Source organism: Tinamus guttatus, unplaced genomic scaffold (genome assembly GCF_059628265.1).
Source record: "Tinamus guttatus ecotype Peru unplaced genomic scaffold, ASM5962826v1 Tinamus_guttatus_pri_ptg000055l, whole genome shotgun sequence".
In the NCBI taxonomy this organism is placed as follows: Eukaryota; Metazoa; Chordata; class Aves; order Tinamiformes; family Tinamidae; genus Tinamus; species Tinamus guttatus.
In genome coordinates this window covers 1,497,754-1,518,326 of record NW_028288589.1, presented here as the reverse complement: position 1 = coordinate 1,518,326, position 20,573 = coordinate 1,497,754, and the positions used below count along the sequence as shown (strand labels likewise).

Below are 20,573 nucleotides of genomic sequence, written 5' to 3'. Positions count from 1 at the left end.
AATAGAATTATATAAATAGATCTGTCAAAGTATTAACTAAAGACATTCAAAGAGTTTTCATTACTTTTTTCAGACAGGCACATTAAGGTGTTTGGAACCGATTTTGTGAAGAAAAAGATTTGTTTTTTATCTAACGGTTTTCTTCTTTTTTGGTTTCCTCTGCAGAAACTAGCTAATCTGATTTATTTCTACTGTTTTGCAAAAACTGAATCAGGCTATTTTTTTTTTTTTTTTTACCAAAGGCCCATTCTGACTATTAGAGTAGGAAATTCTGCAGCTCCCATCTCTTATCTATCAATCAACTCTTTTCATGCTTGGTGTTGGATGATGGGGTGGACACACGTGCAGCCCACAGTGATCATCATCTTCTCTAGCCGGTATGAGTGGTGGCAGCCCCTCTGTTCCCGACGGAGAACGAGGATCTCCTGATGGATGGGGACGGAGCTGCCGCTGTAGTCAAGCTGCCCGGCCATGTCCACACAGCTGGTGTGGCGGCACTCGGCGTCAGCAATCACCTGGGGGAAGCGGTTGGGGTCCTTGTTGATTCTGTAAGTTGAAGTGGAAGGATAGAGAAGTATGTGAAATGGAAGTGCTGCTACATGTCAGGAGGTGTGATGGTCTGGATTGGTATGGGCTCTTAGCATGTGGACCTGTATGTCCTGGAACAGATTGCCCAAGAAGATGCAGTAGACCCTCTGCTACTGCAGATTTTATCTTGGGCAAGCATGCCAGGACTATTCAGCAGTCTTTGCAAAGAGCCTGCTTCAAATGGCCACTGTCTTTTAAAGACTGATTACAAACAGCTTGAGCTCTACAACCTGTCAGATGATTAAATGTTCCCAAGCCCTTCATCTCCCCGTCAAAACATGGGATGCTCTTAAGTCCCAATTCTGATGTTATTAAAGCGCCATTGATTTAACTGGTTCAGTGTTGACCCTCTGAGGCTTTTTTGATGATCGATTAGATAACAGAAAAAGAGATCATACCTGTAATCCCATGGAGCCAGTGACCGGTTGCTAACATCAGCACTCATTTTGGTGTTCTGGTTTACACTGTTGATGCTTATGTTGACTTTCACGGCTTGAGGGAATTGAGAATCTTTTGTGGATGGGCAACGAGTGTCTGCTTGCTTGAAGAGGCTCTCTGGCCTGGACCCAGGCCGTACTGCCTTCCCATAGGCAGAACTGGCTGAGAGCAGGACCAGCACCATGAGGAGCAGTGACCTGAGCTGAAGAAAATAGGCCCAGTTAGGACAAAATGTGGGTGCTATAATGCATCATGCCTTGACTGGCTGGTAGTTAAGGGCATACACTGTACATTGGAACAATCATGGAATAATGTATATCATATCTATGCTTGCTTTGTATTAACTAATTCTCACTGTCCTGACACACATATTTCAGGTTAGATACTAGGAAAAATTTCTACATGCAAAGATTAGCCAAGCATTGGAATAGGCTGCCCAGGGAAGTGGTGGAGTCACCATCCCTGGCAGTGTTCAAGAAACATGTAGATGAGGTGCTTAGGGCCATGGTTTAACAGGGATAGTGTTGAGGAGCTTGCAGTTGGACTTGATCTCAAAGGTCTTTCCTAAACATTATGATTCTATGATTCTGTATGCTATATACTCATTTGAAATGTGGTGGTAAGAAATATAAGTATACTATATAAATTATATACTATATATATTATTCATATTATATAAATGCTATATATAGTATATAAATATAAATTATAATATTTATATTATGTAGATATAATTTGTATAATTATAAATTATTATATAATTTATATTATATAAATAATAAAAGATATAAGACAGTACAGAGGTTATGGTAACAAAAATCAACTCCAAGTCAGATTTTTTAACTTGTTTTCAGAACATATTGCAGTGCCTCAGTTCACTAATATATCCATATAATCTCAGCACTGCCCCAAGATGATGCCATTCAGCAGTCTTATGTTTTAGTTCTTATTTTGTATTAGTAGATTGAATAAATATTTTAAAGGTGGATGTAGATCCCCATTCCTCCCAGTCATCCATTCTAATTTAAATGTGTCTATCAAATTGGAAAAAATAAACAAAGCCAGTTCTTACCAGAGGTGCAGAGACGGTCAGAGACATCCTACTTCTCTCTCTTGCTGCAGCTGATACTTGTGCTGGGCTCTGTTGACTGAAGGTGTCTAGGCACATTTGCTGATGGACTTTTTATAGGGGTTCCTGTGCTGTCCTAGTTAATGTGGAGTAGGTGTTTTTTTCCAACTGTGGTTTTTGACCATAACATGAATGTAAAGGTCTATGCATATATATTCCATAACGCAGATAGGACACAAGATACGGGCTCATCCTTTCTTAGATCTGTCATTACATTACCTATGTCACTAAACAGCAGCAAAAAAAAATCAACATTATTGTTAGAGGACCACTGAAAAATTGGTACGTGCACTGCAGCAAGGTCAGTGAGCAAAGCTAGCAGCAAAATTAGTGAGCAAAGTAGTGAGCTTTTGAGTCGATGCACTTCATGGACTCCTTGAGATGATGTAGCTATCAAAAACACTAATGTCACTGTCACTGCCAGATTAAGTCAGTTTGCTTCTCAGTCACTCTGATGTCTTCTCATCCTGAATTGGGCAGATGCTGGACATCTGACCCTGGTGCGATAACTCTCCATGCTTAGCAAACGTGGTCACTTGACTTCATGTCTGAGCATCTGGATACGTGCCCAAACTTCTCTCAGATTTCTTAGCCTGGATATCTCAGCTGTGATATGTAAGTTTTGAACTAAATGCATCGTCATAGTGAGTTCTCAGTTTCAGTCATTCTCCATCAGGGAGAGAAGAAATAAAACACACAAAAAAACAACCCTCCTTAAATTTATTTCAATTCTTTTTGAGTTTGGCACCATACTGGGTTCACTGTATGTTCTTGTGCTGTGACACAGGCCTAAGATCCTAGTAAAAGAAGTCTGTGACAGGTGTAGTTGATCCCCAAATTCGTAATTTGAGAGGGATTCCTAAGTGAAGAGGGATTCTAGACAAATGTTGTGAAGAATGTAGGATGCAAAATAAGAGGGATTCTAGACAAATGTGAAGAATTTAGGATGCAAAATAACTTTTGCCACCTTATTATTTAAACATATACTATTTCAATATGCATGTTCAGGTGGAGGAACTACACATGGCATGATAACCCACAGGGTCTCCTTCTCCCATTCAGGTTGTTGTGATTTCTTAATTTTTCACTGAGATGAAGAAGGCTGCACCCCAGAGAAGCTGAGCTGCTTCAAGGCTGTCCCTTCTTTTGACTTATGGTCTCTGGGGAGGTTAGCAGGGGAAATCCTGGTGCTTTGGTTCCAGCTTCAGAGATTAAATTCCTCACCCTATACCATCCAAAGAGGAAGGTAAATGAGGGTAGAACTCAGTTTGCAGCTTCTGGGATTGCTGTGACCTATATGAGCTTGTTTTAAAAGATGCTGATGTTTCAAAAGCTAAATGTATAATTCAGTTTCCCTCTCAGAGTAAGAGGCACACAGGTTTACGGAAATGGTTCCCTCAGAAGGGGTTTTCTCTAAAGCCACTTACTGAAATATCCATTCAAAGTGGGTCAGTTAAATTTCAAATTTTAAAAGAAGAAAGGTGTTGAAAGCCCATGAGGCAGCGGAAGGTCAGGTTCAACCAGCCTGACCCTAAATCCCTGCTCATCTGCTCTAAGTGTGTCAGTGGTTTGGGTTACCTCTGTGTTTGAAAGGTGAACAGTTAAGCATAAGAGCTTGACTAACGTAATATAACACTGAAATGGCGAAGGAAAAAAACGCAACTCTTTCCATGGTTTATTTTGAACCATGAACGCATTTGTCCACGATTCTCAGAGGAAAGATGAGACAGCTCAGGAGAAAATGAACCTCTTGAAATGCTTCTAGAGCGTTCGAATTATACAAATGAACGTCTCACATTTCTGATTCCAGGATTTTCCTTTGTTACAAGCATTCTATTTCCAATTCTTTTTGGTTTGGAATGAAAGAAAAATTAAACTTTTTTTAATGAGTTTGGAGTTGGGATTTCTTTTATCCCAACACCTCTCTTAACTAGCAATTTCATTTCTTTATGCAAAAGGGCTATGTCTTCTCCTTTTTCTTTTTCATTTGTGAGGAGATAAAAAATAACTGTTTTTATTATTTAAGTATATGACATTGTAGGTAGATGACATAAAAAACACTGTGAGTGCACAGCTCTATATTCTTTGACCTCCCATTAGAATCAACATCCAGCACGAAAACAGCTAGTGCCACAATCAACAGAAATTGCAGTTATTTGGGGATCTGAAAACTAGGATGTTAACAAAAGGTTACCGAAAAAACCAAACAAACAAAATTATTGAAATCTTTGAACTTGAAATGAAAAATTATTAATCTGCTGAAGACAGAGGTAATCTTTCTCTTGGCTCTGTAATTTTTTTTTGAGATTAAGTTGTTATTAAGTACTCAGCTGAGATCCTTTAGGTGCTCAAGCCTGGATATATGGCCTTTGTGACACTTTCTCAAAGTCACCGTGTGAGTCAGTGAAAGAGCAGAGACCAGTGTCTGAGCTCACCTTGGTGCAAATTAAAAGAGAAATGGCAATTTCGTAATACTTTGAGCTTTATTTCAATCACTATCAAGTAAGTTCATGAGTACAAATTGAAACACAGGAAGTTTCATCTCCATATGAGGAAGAACTTCTTGACCATGATGGAGACAGAGCCCTGGAACAGGCTGCCCAGAGAGGTTGTGGAGTCTCCTCTCTGGAGATCTTCAAAATCCACCTGAATGTGACCCTGTGCCCCGTGCTCTAGGTGTCCCCTCTTGAGCAGGGGGCTGGACTAGACGATCTCTAGAGGTCCCTTCCCATCTCAACCATTCTGCGATTCTGTGAAGTTATTTATGTTTCTTTAGAAAGCCTCTTTAGAAGCATAAATAGTATTTATGAAGCATAAATAGCAAATATAAAATAATTAATTTTATTTTTTATTATATATATTATGAAAAAGCATAAATAGCATTTATGCTATAGAAGCATAAACTATAGAAGCACAAATGATTTAGAAGCATTTTTCTATTTCACATTGAAAGATATTTTCTTAGTTCTTCCTGGAAAGTACCGCATTTTCTTTCTCTTGAGTGCATATTCTTACGAACACCTATAAGGTAATGCAATGCTCATCCTCTTGCACATAACCCTTGTGTGGCTCACTGAAAGCCATGGATGTAATTTCTGGGAGAATCTGGATATCAAGATATTTAGCACATGGCTGGGTGCCTTGATGCGACCTTGAAGCTTGCCCTGCTCTTCATGGATGGTGGGATCAGAGACATCCAGAGATCCCCTCCAGTCTACATTGGTTGAATTACTGCACCAATCTCCTTGATCTTTGTGTATGAGACAAGCAATAAAAGATAAAATATTTTTTTTTCTTTTATCTAACCGCTATTCCCTACCTCCCCACAAATCACAGCAGAAATCATCATCTCCTGCCACATACCTGAATTTTTCAAACGCAGATAAATTGATATTGTAACCATGCATCAGCTGTGGTCACTGTCAGTGGTTGACACAGATGTTGCATGACTAATATCTAATAAGTATTAGATATTTAGGGAGTTAACATAAAGGAAATAGACCTCTCACTTTTTAATTTTATTTTTATTTTTTTAACCGATTGCTGTATAGAAAGACAAGGGAAAGATAGATCTTCCAGATAAGAGTTGGGTTTAATGAACTGTAAGATTTTAAGCTGACTCCAGTATAATTAATAGAGGTTTAAAAATTAATTGTAATACTTCAGGTGAGCAAGAGGGGACTTTGGGCTGCGATCCCTTGTGACTGGGATCATTGATTATCCATTGACTGGGATCCTTGGTTCCCCATTTTCTCCCTCTTTACTTGGAGTGGAACATTTATCTCCATCGGGATGAGGGAGAGTAGGACCTCACCTGTGATTTGGAGAACCTGGTTCCTTTCTTTCTCCTTTCCATGGAGGGGAACGAGGTAGGAATAATCACAGCCACATCCTTCTTTCCAGTCTCTCCTCCCTGCAGATACCCGATGCTAGTGTTTCTGCTCCCTATATTTATGTTATTGCTGTACATAAGTTTCACTGTAAAGCTGAGCCAAGCTAGTGCCTAATGGCTAGTGGAAGGGACAATATCTCCTGTCTGATGCTCTAGCCTTCCATGTGAGTAGTTCAGTGAGCAACACTAGCAAAATATGATTTGCATGCTTGCTTATTTCTTTATTTATTTTTCCAATAGCCCTAGCTCTGTGTGGGATGAAGACTGACTCAGCTCTTTGCAAAGAATACCAAGATGTGACTGAAAGAAGCACCAGAGTCCAGGCAGAGGTAGGGCCTTTTTTCTTTTTTCTTTTTTTTTTTTTTGTTAATTTTAGCTCACTGTAGCTTTAACATGAAATTGCATCTTCCATCATAGACGCTCTCAGGTTACATTTAAGAGAGGAAGAAAAATTATGATTCTTCACCTAGGATTCTTTACCTAGGCTGCAATTGAAAAAGTAGAAACATTGGGGAATGTGCTGCAAGGCAAAATAAACTGAACAGGAGAGTGTGGGGGACAGGTCTGAAGGAGGGTGTAAAAGGATGCATTTGAGAGCATTTATGGGCAGGTCTCCTAAAGAGTTAAGGGCTTTGCAGTGGAAAGCATCAAGGAGGTGGACCAAAAATCTAAAAAGTGTGGAATGGATCTGAGTTGTTGGCAGAAAAAATATAATGGGACCATGTCTTGAACAGTAAAACCAGTGTTCATGTTTGTATAATTTTATCAGTTTTATCTATTAAAATTTATGTTAAAATTTGCAACTAGAGGTTTCTCACACATGGGCATATATTTGTGGTTTTAAGTGGATGTTCCAGCCCTGATTCAAAACAAAAATGAGGAATAAAAGAAACAAAATGAGGAATGTAACAGTGAATAGAATTGTCTATGTAGTTGAGCATATTCTTCTGGCTGACACAAGAAAGGACCAATACTAGATTATTGGATGCTTCAACTTCTCACTTCATGTTCTCAGACCCTTCACAAGGCTGAAATGTAGTCCTGTGCTGAGGCAAGACTGGAGCGCTCTACCACAAATAATGAAAAGTTTGGTCCTAGGTATAATAAGGCTTATTTTTTAGGAGGGCAGAGGTGTATAGGGAAGGCTCTATAAACGAGCACCTGACACTGAAATCTCAGACCAGAGATCATCCCAGATTTATGTGGGTGGGCTGAAGTGGACATAAGATAAGGCTAAATAAGAGCATTTTCATGATGTCAGCAGAGTCTTTCATCTCTGGGTTGTGGCACACGTGCCGTGTTCTAGCAAAGGGAATCACGCTGCTCACTCGGATGTCAACTTTACGTGCTAAAATATCCGCTCTTGCATGGCAGCTGCTTGGCCACAACCTTGTGTTCCACCACCCACTGCTTTACACCAAACTCGGTCTTTTCACAGAATTATTTTTATCACCAGGATGCTCACTGCGCTCATAGCCCCACTTCTTTGGCCTACCAGGTAGGTTTGATAACGTAAGCTGTAGTCATAATGTTTCTTGTGCAGTAGCCACTTGCCTACACCTGGATAAAAGCTAAAAAACTTGCTCATTCATCATCTCATATTTTTAGAACTCAAGTTCCATTTTTTTATTTTTCTTTCTTTCCTTCTTTCTTTTTTTCTTCCTTCAGAGAAATGACTTCTGCCCATGACATTTTGTGGAAGAAAGTGTCATAATGCAAAAGTACTAGAGAAGTGACTCAGAGTGGTTTTGAGGCAGGTTAAAATACTCACTGGGGCTCTTGTTGTTCTGTTCCTTTCACTTAATCAATATTTAGCTTTACTCTTTTTTTTTTCTTCTTTTCCATAAGAAAATGAAATTCATCATTTTTCAAAATGTGCAATTTCTGACCGCAGCACGATATGGCTGACAGAACTATCCCAGGCAGAAATTTCGGAGAATAACCTCTGGTAAAGATTCCTTCCTCAAAGACACAAAGATTCACAGCAGCAGAGTGGGGAACAGCAACTGCGTGTCAGGCAACAGGCACCCAACATTCTGTTTTAACACAAATGATACTCCTTAGCATTACACGGTCCTATCTGGGCATCATCCTAAGATGATGGCAAAGGGAATAGGTGTGATGTCTGCAGAGTCTAGCCCCTTGAAGGCAACCATACCTGAGAGTTTTCTTTTTGCACAAACAGCCCCAAATCCACTGAGCAACTGTGCTTTGTGCTTCCACCCACGGCATGACGTGAATGTTTCCCAGGTTCCTGTAACAACAGTAATACACATCACATGAAAGTCTCCATTTTTGATGATTGCAATGTTATGTCAAGAATGTTATTTTTATGAGCACTCTCCATTGCAGAGGATTGTGACTAATTTTATAGAATACATTGTGAGGCAGAACAGACACAGAGGTCTTAGATGGACCAAGTAGGGATTATGAGGATCATAGGATGGTTTTTGCTTTCCTATTGCTCTTCTGGGGAGGAAGAATCTTCTGTTTTCTTTGCCATGGAAGCCTTGGAAGTAATGACAGATTGTAGGCAATGGTGAAAATGTTATGGTCAGGATGCAGTATGGGGATGGGGCATGGTATACCCACATTTTTGGAGTTTTGATTTTATGAAATATTTTTGCAATTAACGGAGTGAGAATTTTGGATTTAAACTATGAACAGAAACAAAGTAATAAGGACCGCAAATTGAATTAAATAAGAAATATAAAGCATTATGAATGACTAAGACCAAACTAGGATCCTGAACGTACTTTTTAGTTTCAGTTTCATAAACATCAGCAGCTGAGTCTGTATGTTATTGTTATTTGTCATTTGAAAATGATTATAACAGGGTTGGTTGTGCATTGACTTGGCCACAGTGCCATGACACAGAATTAAAATATCGGTTTTATCCATCTGTTACTATAGGTAGTGAAAAAACACATTACTATATGTAGTAAAAAAAATGGACCTGTGTGGACTAAAGAATTTTTTTACATAATTAGAAACTACATCTTTAGTTGTGATAAAAATTCAGAAACTATTAATCTTGTATCCAACCTTCATATTAGAAGATCTGTACCCTTCTGAAAGTGACGGTAGTTGAAATTAAGTCTCTTTAGATACTCCAAATCTTGAAATGCTCTCCAGAATAGTCATTGATTAGAACAAGACAAGTAGGGTGGAAACAGCGACCTCTTGGAAGAGAGAAATAGAAGGTTATGAGTGCTTAAAGGTGGATTTTCTAATTGTTCCTCCTCTGTATAACCCATAATGTGCTGAGCAGTAAGAATGTTTTATAAATATCCAGTAGTTGCATACATGACAGTAAGAAAAGTCCAGTTTTCTGGAAACAGTCAGTTAAGGAGTTGCCAAAAGCTCTTCCAAGATAGTAGCTATATTTACCCTCAGATTTCATTTTTTTTTCTTATTATTTTAATTAAATAAGCTGTAAACATGAAACATTTAATTGAAGCCTAGAAAACCTGGAATAAAAATAAGTATCTTGTCACATCCCTGCAGGGACACATCCCTATGGCTTTGCCTCTGCTCCCTGGTGCCTCAAGGGCTGCTCTGGGCTGGCTCAGGGGATGGTCTTTAGTTCTGAGATCAGCAGCATGAAGATGCCAGATATCACAGGGCATATGTGGTGCACAGAAGCTGATGACTGATAAGAGCCCTGTGCTAGAGAAACGGAAGGAGACTAGTAGGCAAAGTACTCAAATGTCTCATCATCCCAATGCAAAGTTTGTGTGAAAAAAGGATTCAAGCAAGGCTTTACCATATAAAGTTGCATCAAGCAAAGCAGAATGTTTATCAGATATTAGAGTGACTACTTGTTTTTCCTTTCTGATTTTTTTTTTTTAAATTTTATTTCCTTTTTTTGATAAAGAGTGATTGACAGAGGTTTTTTTATCGTTCCCTCAGGGGAGAAAAAAAGTGGGTTTCAAACTGGGTTAGGAGGAAATGTGCTAGATCCCAGAAAAAGTGATGGTCTCATGCACAGGCAGGTGGATGAGGGAAAGTCACCATGTTTTTGGTGATAGCTCCCCTTCCTTAACTCTTTTTTGGGGCTCCTTTCTCAGTCTCTGTGCCCTCTTTGCCATCACTGGTTCTTGCCCCTTGGTGGTCAATGGGGAGAGAGAGCCACCACTGTGGGACGAGTCCAGGCTGTCATGGGCCTTACTGTGGTGCTTGGGTGAGTTGTGAAGTCAAGGGTGGGACAATCTGGATGTTAAGTAGCTCGGACCCCCACATGGAGGAGATACTGATGATCCATGGGATGGTGTCTGTGTACCAAAACTCCTGCTGCAGAGCAAGTAACAGGCTCTTCACCCCTGAGTAGGAGCTTGATGTGTCCTGTATGAGTAACTCATGCTGAGCACTGGAAAACTTCAGGACTAAAATGATGGGTCCCCTTTCAGAGAGGAAACAGAGAAAATCATGAGCAGGACTTGATGAAAAACCCCATGAGAACCAAGTTTGCTCGAGGGATGGTGGTGCTGAAGGGGTGCATCTGGAAATGGGAATCATCTTCATTATCATGAAGACAAAGGCACTCATGAGGTGGTCTTCCCTTTGGAAGGAGAGTACTTGTCATGTACCAGCTCATGTGGATACCTTGACTGCAAAGCATTTGTGTGGCAAGAGCCTATCTTTGAAAGACTGACAGGATGATGTGGATAAACCCAAGTTCTGAAAAATCATCTAATTTTTTAATGTGAATATATATGCTTTTATATTTCCTTTTGAAAAACAGCTTCCTGGGTTGAATGTAACACATCCTCAAAACTGACAGTTTTGATCATTAGTGCCTATTGAAATTGTAATTTATTTTTCATCCATAAGCATCCAACAGATTTTTTATTAAGATAGATTTTTACCATGCTTTCATTTATTTTCAACAGGGAGCTTGCTTAATTCATAATGGGTGAAAGTTCTTTCTAAAATGGAATTTAAAATATCTGCAGTAAATAAAAATGGGTCAGTTTTGTTCTTTCTGAAAGCAAAACAACTCTGGAAATTTCTAAGATTTATTTTCCCTGAGTTTACTCATCATTCCTCTTAGTTATTTCACAATCGTTGTCTAATATAATGTAATGGCAGAGTATGACTTTTCACTTAAGTCAGTGGAAAAAAAAAATCACATTAACAGGGATGAAGCAAGATTGGTACTGGTGACAGTCACATCACGCATATGACATATATGTGAGCCTTATGTTTCTGTAGTTCTCTCTAATCCTGCTATGCCAAAACTAAATATGATCTTGACTTTCACAGCTCAACGGGGACAGGAGTGAGTTATTGTCCTGCCGTATTAGCTTTGTGGTAGAAATAGCTGAACTAGATTTGGTTCAATATTATTTCTTGCTTTCTGTTTTAGGGAGAGAAAACTACTCACAAAAAACACCATGAATTTGATTAATAGGGGAGACAGGTGGAAACATAGGGGATGATTTTTTTTTTTAAAGTGTGTTGATTTTGTTTAACTTCAAATTGACTTAAAGGCAAGAAAAAGCATCCCTTATTAAAAAAAAAAGAAAAAACAAACAAACAAAAAAAAGCTTTTCTTTCTTTGCATAAAATAATATAAAAGGGAGTAAAACTGTATTTTTGACCTTTAGCTCTGAAGCTAGCTATCTTTTTGTTTAAGATCTCCATGAAATAAATTTCTGAGCTTTGAATATTCAAAAAAGATTCATCCTTTTTTATATACTTTTATTTTTTATTAGCTTTGTTTTGCAGAAGTAGTAAGAAATCTCTTGGTTGAAACTCTGGGTATATTAACTGCTGAAAAGAAGGAATAACATAAATATGGGAAGGATTTCCCTTGACAAGTTATTCTGTGAAATGATAAGTTACTCTATGAAATAAGGGAGCAGGAAGAGTGAGCATCACATCCAGAAGCTAAAAGTTCTTCCATGAGGAGAACATCTACTGTCTCAATTACTTGGTTACCTAAACCGGTGTTACAAAGATGCGTGTAAGGAGAATGCCCTGGGTAAAGGTACTGATGGCTCCATTGCTTGGGGAAGAGATGGAGCCTGGACCTCAGAAAAGATGTCAGGGAAAGGACAAGGACAAGGGTCCCACCTAGGGGCCCTATATCCTGGGAAATAGCTTGAATGCAATGGTGCTGTTGCACGTTTGGCACTAGTTAGATCAGTAGCAAAGACAGAGCATTTGTGGACCACACTGCAAATGCTATATCTTGCTTTCTTTCTCATCCCTTTTGACATCTGATTCACAGCTGGTCCAGGCAACCCCACACCAGAGTGGTAGACGTTGCTGTCCTCCTGGCAAGTGTCTTGGGGACAGAAGCGTGTTTTCTGGTTATCCCCTACTTAGGCAGGTATCTGGACTGGCAGTTAGCTGAAAGTAGGGCATGTGGATTTAATCCCTCAGAAGAGCCGTGGTGGATTAGAACTAAAAATCCCCTTTTGACTCATCTTCAGGGACAGTTTCAAACTGGGAGCAGGTTTTATGAAGTGACAGAAAAACTTTAGAGGTTTAGGACTGAGAAATATGGCATCTGTGACTGTGTGGGAGTTGAGATCTGTGAGCTGTTATTGATGACACAGTCCTTGGTCATGATGAAATGCATATTCTGCATGACAGGGAGAGCCAGGTGCCTTGGAACAGTTTGTCTTTTGACCTGAATTTAACAGACTTTGTAATTCTGTAGCTTCAGCAAACACATATAACGCACATACTCCTTCCTTCTCTGCATAAAGGCATTTATGTGTGGAAACATCATCTTCAAATGTCCAAGGATGCACAGATGTGCATGCACTTGTACGAGAGTAACCTGTGATCTTTAAGCATGGGAGCATTCAGTGCACAGCAAGACATGAAGATGCAGAGATTTATAATAAAAACAGCAAGTGTGAGTGAAGTACGAATGGAAAGGCAAGTGTTAAATCACAGAGAAATGACAGGTGAAGGGATTATAGCTGATAGTACCTTTTTAGACAGAGCATCATACGTTAGTTATGGCGCATCTGTGCATATCTAATGCAAGAAAATAAAGGACGGCCCAGAGGAGGAAGCAAAAGGACATTTACGCCTAAGACTAAGAATATTTTGCCTAAAGAGTCACAAAAATGAAGCAAGATAGAGGCAAAAGTCATGATCTCTGTCACCTCCTACAGTTACACCTAAAATCTATCTCACAGTTGCTAATGAGAGAACATGGGAGGTGTGATGGGGACTTCATAATTGGTTATTTAGCCTCTTTGTCATGTCCAAGGTATCCTAGTCAGATTACTTGATGGACTGAGCCGCACGCTATCCTCCAGGGTGTCCACATCTTCCAATGGACGTCGGCTGTGCAGAGCTGGTAGAAACCAAACTGTGCTTCAGTACATCCCTATGGGGGAGATGCACAGACTGGGAACATGGAGCCCTTCATGGGCATCATTAGAAAAAGACACTGTAGGCACTATCTACTTGGACATGTCTGTACAGATTACATCAGTGCTTCCTTCTCCCCACTCATCTAAGAGCAGCAGAGAAGCTATCAACAACAGTACCAAACCTAGGAGGACAACGCATAAGTTGTACCATTTATACCATTCTCCTCACTCCCCCAGAAGACCCATCTGTGGGATTCCTGAAGGCCAGTGGTCATGCTGTGAGCAAGCCGGATAAGGGCAGAAGGGCGCCAGACCTAGATGAAAGGGCAGAAGGGCGCCAGGCCTAGCTGAAAGGGTGGAAGGACTGCTGACTAAGAGATAAGGAGATCTTGCGGAGAGTCAGATAAGGAGGCAAAGAGTTGAGACAAACAAGTAGAGGGGGACGGTCGTTAAATGTGAGGACACGTGGGCACTGTTAGTTAGCCTCTGTTAGTTAGCCTATCACACTGTATAGTTAGACGCATGGACGCAGGGTCTTGACCAATCATTGTAAAGAAGCGCTCGCGTGTACGGGGAAATCTTGCATAGAATTTCGTTGACGCAAATAAGAACTAACCTATCCTGAGCTCAAGCTTTGCAATATGCATGAACCTAATTAAGTTGTGTATAAGAGTGCACACTGAATGTTCAATAAACGAGTCTTGTCGATGACCATATGGTGTCGCAGTCTCCCTTTCTCCTACACCCATCGGAAGCCGATGAACCTGTTTTCCACTCAGCATCAATGCTCTTACAGGACCTGTGAATTCCCTAATGTTTGACAAGTGAGGTGCTGATTTGCAGAATGATGATGCTGGATGTGGTTTGTATGTGCCCAGACCTCAGCAATGCTGCAGTTGCTGTATTAAGGGGAATGAAGGATGGGGTAGAGGAAGGGGAATGCCAGCTATGTGTCAGAGCACTTAAAATGCTAACATCTGTTGGTGTCTGAAAGGAATATTTTTCCCCACTCTATCATTTGTATATAAGAATAATGTTTGATCTCTGTAAAGTGTTGTAAAGTGTCCTGGGATTTATATATAAAGAATACCAGCAATTTTTTTTGAGGAAATGAGTTTTTACATTATTCCTAAAGAAAGGCTTCCTTGGTAAAACCCCCCAGGCTACATATTGTGACTATGAATATCTATTTGGGTTGTATTGGATTGGTTTCCAAGCAAATACTGTACTATTCTGCAAACATACAAGCTTGCCATCTTCAGTACTGAGCGTGAAAGGAACTGCATGCACAGTTTGGCAAATGATAGAGCTCATGGTTCTCTTTTCACTTCTAATGAGATGATATTTATATGCATTTTTTCATTTATATAATGACACTTATGCGGTTGGAGTAGGGAGGAGAGGGACTTACAGAGCTGAATTAACTCTGTAATTAGTCATCTCAGTTCTTTTTCCTGGATCAGAAAGCACATATTCCTGGTCATGCACCACAAGGAAAGAGGTTTTAAAGCTATTTGGCTGTTTATTTTCTGCAGTGTGCTGTAAATGGGAAGATACTTTGCATGAGGATGTGTGAAGTGATATGTGCTCTGTGGGCTAAGTGGCTATGGGATAAGTGACATACTGCTTCCAGTGGTAAGGTTGATATGGCAGTTTCTTTTAGAAAAGAAGATAGATCCTTTTTGCATTAAATAAATAAGAAAAGACATACGGACACAGTGCACTTTTAAACATACAATATTCTTGTTCTTTCTGAAATTTATTTATTTTTAACTTAATTTATTGGACTATAAGTGCTCAGCAGAGGGATATATGCGGATATGTTTTTGCCAGGGAAGGGAAAAAAGAAGGTTGGATATCAGGAAACTGAGGATTCCCACTGTCTAGAAAGCTGCTGAATTTTGTGCAGCTGACAAGCCCTATAGCTGATATTTTGGGACTGTGGCAGTGCCAGAGATGGCAGGGACACGGCAGGTGCAGCATATTCCAAGCTGGCACAAGCCAGAGTGGAGTAGAGGCTGCTCGGATTTGATGGTTTTCTCTCCTGACCCTGGAAAGAAGCAAATATTTGGAGCCTGTACCCTTGCGAACCCAAAACCTTTCCCAAACCTTCCTGGGAGGCTCCTTCCTTCTCCCAGGTGCATCTCTGGAGCTGTTCAGAGGGATGGCAGATCCGTTCAGAAGGGAAGGTTGGTGGTCCGAGCGGAGGTGGAGGGAAGCACATCTTCCCAGCTGGATGTTTTCAGCACTGCTATAGCTGGTTGAAGGGGACCAAACCTCCGAGGAAGATGGGCTTGGTTCCGTTTGACCAGCCAGAGCAGAGCATAGCTCCTGACCATGCAGCGCGATGCCTTCCCTCCGCCTTCCCTGCAATGCGAATTAGATGGATTAGACAAGAGCGCTGGTACCAACAGCTGCTTAGCAGGAGAGAAGGATGTCAGAGCAGACAAAAGAGCAGCCTAGGAGACCTCTGCGTCATTCCACTTTCCACCTCAGGTGGCTTCTTTTATATCCAGTTTCGTCTGAGAACAGGCACTTGAATGGGGTCCACATGGTGCTCCTGGCCTGAAGTGGTTGCCTGGCCTAAGGTGGATGTCTCACTAGAAGAGAAGCAAGCCAACATTATTTAAAGACAGGTCTAAGTCACAAGAGCTGGCTTCTACATCCCTATTTAGATCTTTCATGGAGACTGGGGTTGCTCTGAGCACACATTTTTGGTCCATTCTGAATCCAGAACATGAGACTGGACATGGGTAACGTGAAAAGCCCCCCAGAGCTTGGGGACTTGGTATTTGCCCATCTTAAGGCACAGCAATATATTAAAAGTTTTCTCTTCATACAACTGTTTTCTGTCCTCTGTTTGCTCTCCCCCTGTTTTTCCTTCCTCCCTCCCTCCCCACCTCTCTCTCCCTGCCTTATATATATATATTTAATACTAAAAAATGAAAAATTGGAGGGAGGAGAGGAGGAAAGATACTTCCTTTGTCAATTGAAGGGAAGTCACCTGCTGGTTGTCAGTCAGGCATCACTTTCCAGGGAGCCACCACGAGCCCTCCAGCTGTACCTGGAGGTCTCTGAGAGGAGACAGCTGCCAGGGGGGCACGTGGCAGCTTCCAAACAGGACAAAAGCAGCATTTTTCAGCCCTGCGCCTTGGCCCCTCTCCATGTGCAAGTGGTTTGTCAGTGACCTGACAATATTTTATCTGAAAAACATTTTAATTAGAAGAGGGTTTTTTTTCTCTTTTTTAATTTTTTTTCTCCCTCCTTTTCCCTTTTCAGTGTTCAATACTGGGAGGAATGTTAACCCAAGTAGCCTCCGGACTTGATCAAAGTTTTCTCTTTGCTTCATCAGAGCTGTTTTTTTTTAGCAGAGAAAACCCCAGCAGCATAAATTCTATACTGTGTATGGAGACATCCGCTTTGCTGCCAGCAGAACAGCTCAGAAAAGCATTCGGCTGCCAAATTCACTTCACGTACTCTCCCATCAGCATTAAACAATTGCACCCTACAACCTACTAAAAAATTAGTGCAAGAGAGGAAGAGTTATGCCCATCCTGAAGCCAATTCACATTTTTGCCTTCAACCAGCAATAGGTAGAGGAAGGCAGAGAGCTAAAACAGTAGCCTTGACTCCCAGCCAAGCTAGAGGCTTTCCTGAACGTTAGCTTTTTGCCTGCATGACTGGCCTGCTTTGTTCCTTCTCATGTGTTGCTGCAAGTGTGTACCCGTAACTTAATCCCAGCCCATGCTGTGTGTACCAGGAGTTAATGATCTTTGCAGGATTTGGTAGAACAGGCGTAAGCTGAACAGGAGACAGCTGCAGAAAGTAAATGAGGGATGGGATTCAACTCCAGATTTAAATACCCAAATCTATGCGCCTATTCACTCTGTTTCGCTGTGTGCTGGTTGCCTGTGTGTCCATTCCAGTGGTTGGAGATAATGTCAACATAATTAGTCAAGACTAGAGATGGATTCATTTGGTAACACATAAATAAGCATCAGGCACCACCTAAAGAACCCTAGGATGTCGCTAACACCTATATGCAGCTGGTATGGCTCAGGACACCCCTGAGATCTATAAAAACATCTAGAAGCCAGTGGGATATTCTCACAGCATCTTCAAAATTATTATGTACTTCTTTCATGGTAGTAAAAAAAGCCCACATCTCCATAGACTGTGAAGACTGTGTGCATGCAGTCATCCTCATTTAAGAGCATGGGCTTTTAATAGCACAAGCTAGACATGATCTACTCAAGATTATAAGGAAGTTTTGCTTTGTTTTTCACTGCTTTCTCTAACTCAAGGTAGCCAGGAGAACCATTAAATGCTCTAAAAACCTGTTTTATATGAATTTACTACTTAATGTTGCTGAGTAACTGAAACAATGTTATTTTACGGTAAGAACAGAGCTCTTGGCTTTGCTGATCACCTCTTCTGACATCTTGGGCAAGAGGGAAGAAACAAGTAAGGAGAGGTACTGAAAGTGTCCCTGATAGGACATGGTAGTTCTTGATTGCTCTTGTGTGCTATTGCTCTCATTACTACAAAAGACTTAAATCTTCCACATTTTAGAGATGAGAAGGTTACCAGGTACAGAAGGGAAATGCTGTGTTTTCAGACACGGGCAATGGGTGGACAAGCATGCTCTTCCTGTAGGATCTCCTTTTACCATTAATTAAGAATAGAGCATTTTCCTCTACCTATATTTTTATTCTGAGGCACTTTTTCACAAACTTCAGAGTCAAATCTGTAGAAAAAGCACATCATGAGATAGCATTTGACAAAAAACTTCTTGAACTATTTCAGGGAGACCACAGGGCTTGGGTCAAATACAGAAGCCTGTGTTTTGATTCAGACTGAAATTTTGAAAAGTATCTTGGTGAGAAACCTAAATGTCATGGGTTTCAAGCTCTATATTGGTATATTAAATAGTGCTGAGGTTCAAGCACAGGAACTCAGTGTTTTTTTGCTGTGTTAGCAAAGTCCCTAGCACAGTTGTGGCCTGTGTCAACTAGTACTAACTAACAATTTCCAAGCTGAGTTTGGGAATCAGGGCAGAACAGGGACCATTCTCAATAAGGAGTTTGGAGTTGGCCATCCTGTCTAAGGAGGTAAGATACCTGAATCCTTGTTTCTTTCCCATTGACTTCAGGGACAGAAAGCAGGCCTGACACTATTTTGTGTACTAATAATGATGTGGATAGTGTGGCTTGGACTCTGAATGCCAAGACCTCTTTGGAATTTAAAACCAGGGAATATTAACTGCAGTGATTAAAGCCAGCTCATATTGCCTACATCAGAACATGTCCATCATGAACTACACAATTTTCCCCAAAGATGGACAAGTATAGAGGTATGATTTTGCTAAATTACTGTATCCACTAGCTAGCTATACCCATGATAGACAGTTGAGAATTAGGTTGCAAGCATTTCCAGCCTGTGTAATCACTGCAGCATAGACATGTCAAGTTTCTAAGTAGGTCAAGTTTGTTAAGGGTATTTTGATACTGAATTCCTGCTATTTCTCATGGGAATAAGCACCAGGTCAGTCTCCATTGCTGCTGATCTTCAAAATAATTCCTAGAGATTTTCTTAAAATAACCTAAGATGGACTGAAAACCATTCCAAGTTTTGAGTATTTGTCCTATAATCCACAAATGTAATGTCTGAGAAATGCTTTGAGCTTCAAGGACCAGGATATCTGCTATGTACTAGAGATATTCAGAATAACTCCAGGCTGTCCTGGGTTAAAGGCTGCTGGCCAACTTTCTTAAAGTTTGCAAAGAATGTGATGAATTTGCTGCTATGCATCATTATTAGAGCAAAGAACTAAACAGAGCTTTAAGATGAAAGGATTTTGTGTTCACGACAAGAATATCCTGAGCTATAGTAATAAAGATTTAAGACAAAAAAAAAAAAAAAAAAAAACCACTATTTTTGAGAAGGCCATATGCCTAGTTTTCTTCATAGTATAACTAGGATAACATTGGAGGCAACTTTCTCCATACTGTGGTTTGCTCTCTGACTTCTTACTATGATGCTGTGAAGCTACATGCTTCCAGGGGCAAGATACTGAATTCTGTGCAGCCAATCTAGTACGGCAGTTCCTGTATCTGCAGCATTCATTTTAATAGAGTTAATGAAGACCATGTTGTAAATTACTGAAAGTAGAGAGGAGAAATTTGCTTCTGATGTGAGCTCTGTATGAGCCAAGTGTTTTCATTCTCACTCTTGGTAAGAAATCCTTCTCCAGGACTCTGTAATTTTTCTTGATGACACTAAACCTGAAGCACTTTTTACTAATTGAGAATGGACAAGAGCTATTGAGGTAATCTCATCTAGGATGTTGCGGTTTTCAAAATCCTCTCCGAAATTTCTTTCAGGGCTGAGTTAATATCATTTTGCTTAGGAGGCGCCTGTATTCAGATAAGTGATTTTCTGGAGATGTGTAGAATACATCTTCGGTTTTCAATTTGCATTGATTTTGCAATTTGAGTTTGCAACCTTTTCAAATTTTGAGATCCCTTTCCACTGGCATTGGGGCCCAGTAGGGTAAATCTAAGAGGCCTGACTATAGGCAGTTTTGTGAACAAAGTAAAATTCAACTAAAAGCATAGTTACATGGAAGTATTTGACTCCTTGCAGTATCTGGTAGCAGAGGACACCGGTGAATCTCCCTGAAACCACACACTTCCTTACATTCCATAGCAGCCTAATCCATATGGGGATATAAAGAAGCATGTCATCTCAAAAGAGAAGTCTGGATCATGGCCTCTGGGCAGCAGAACAGCTGTCCATCCTCCACTTTTAAATAGGTTGTTCCTCGTGTGTGTTTCTGAGCAGGACAGACTGCTTCTTCTCCAGAAAAGCAGCGGGAGCAAAAAGACGTGTAATTCCACTGGTCATGTTGGTCAGTTTTAGATGTTTGGAGGAATATTTTCATTTTTTTCGAGTGCCTGTCATTTGCAAGCACTCCTGTGTGTGCTATTGCACAGTGCTGAAGGCTGGGATCCCATGTATTTGCATGGATATGCACACTGGATATATCTTGTAGCTGTGCTGATACCCCTGCAATTCTGAAAAGTTAAAGTTTTCTGTAAAAAGTAAATCACGTAAGTGAGAAGTGAGATATCCTCCTTGCCTTTTGTGTTATTATTATCGTGGGTGTCCAGGCAGTGCCTTGAGG

At 40.5% G+C, this 20,573-nt stretch overlaps 1 protein-coding gene across 1 annotated transcript; it reads right to left on the bottom strand.

Moving 5' to 3' along the window:
- Window positions 1–248: 248 nt before the first annotated feature.
- On the bottom strand, window positions 249–1,226 carry IL17A (interleukin 17A). The gene is made up of 2 exons (XM_010223456.2): window positions 987–1,226; window positions 249–546 (listed from the first exon to the last, which is right to left on the bottom strand). Exons 1-2 carry the CDS (start codon window positions 1,208–1,210, stop codon window positions 309–311), a joined length of 462 nt encoding a protein of 153 aa, XP_010221758.2. The 5' UTR covers window positions 1,211–1,226; the 3' UTR covers window positions 249–308.
- Between the last annotated feature and the right edge of the window lie 19,347 nt (window positions 1,227–20,573).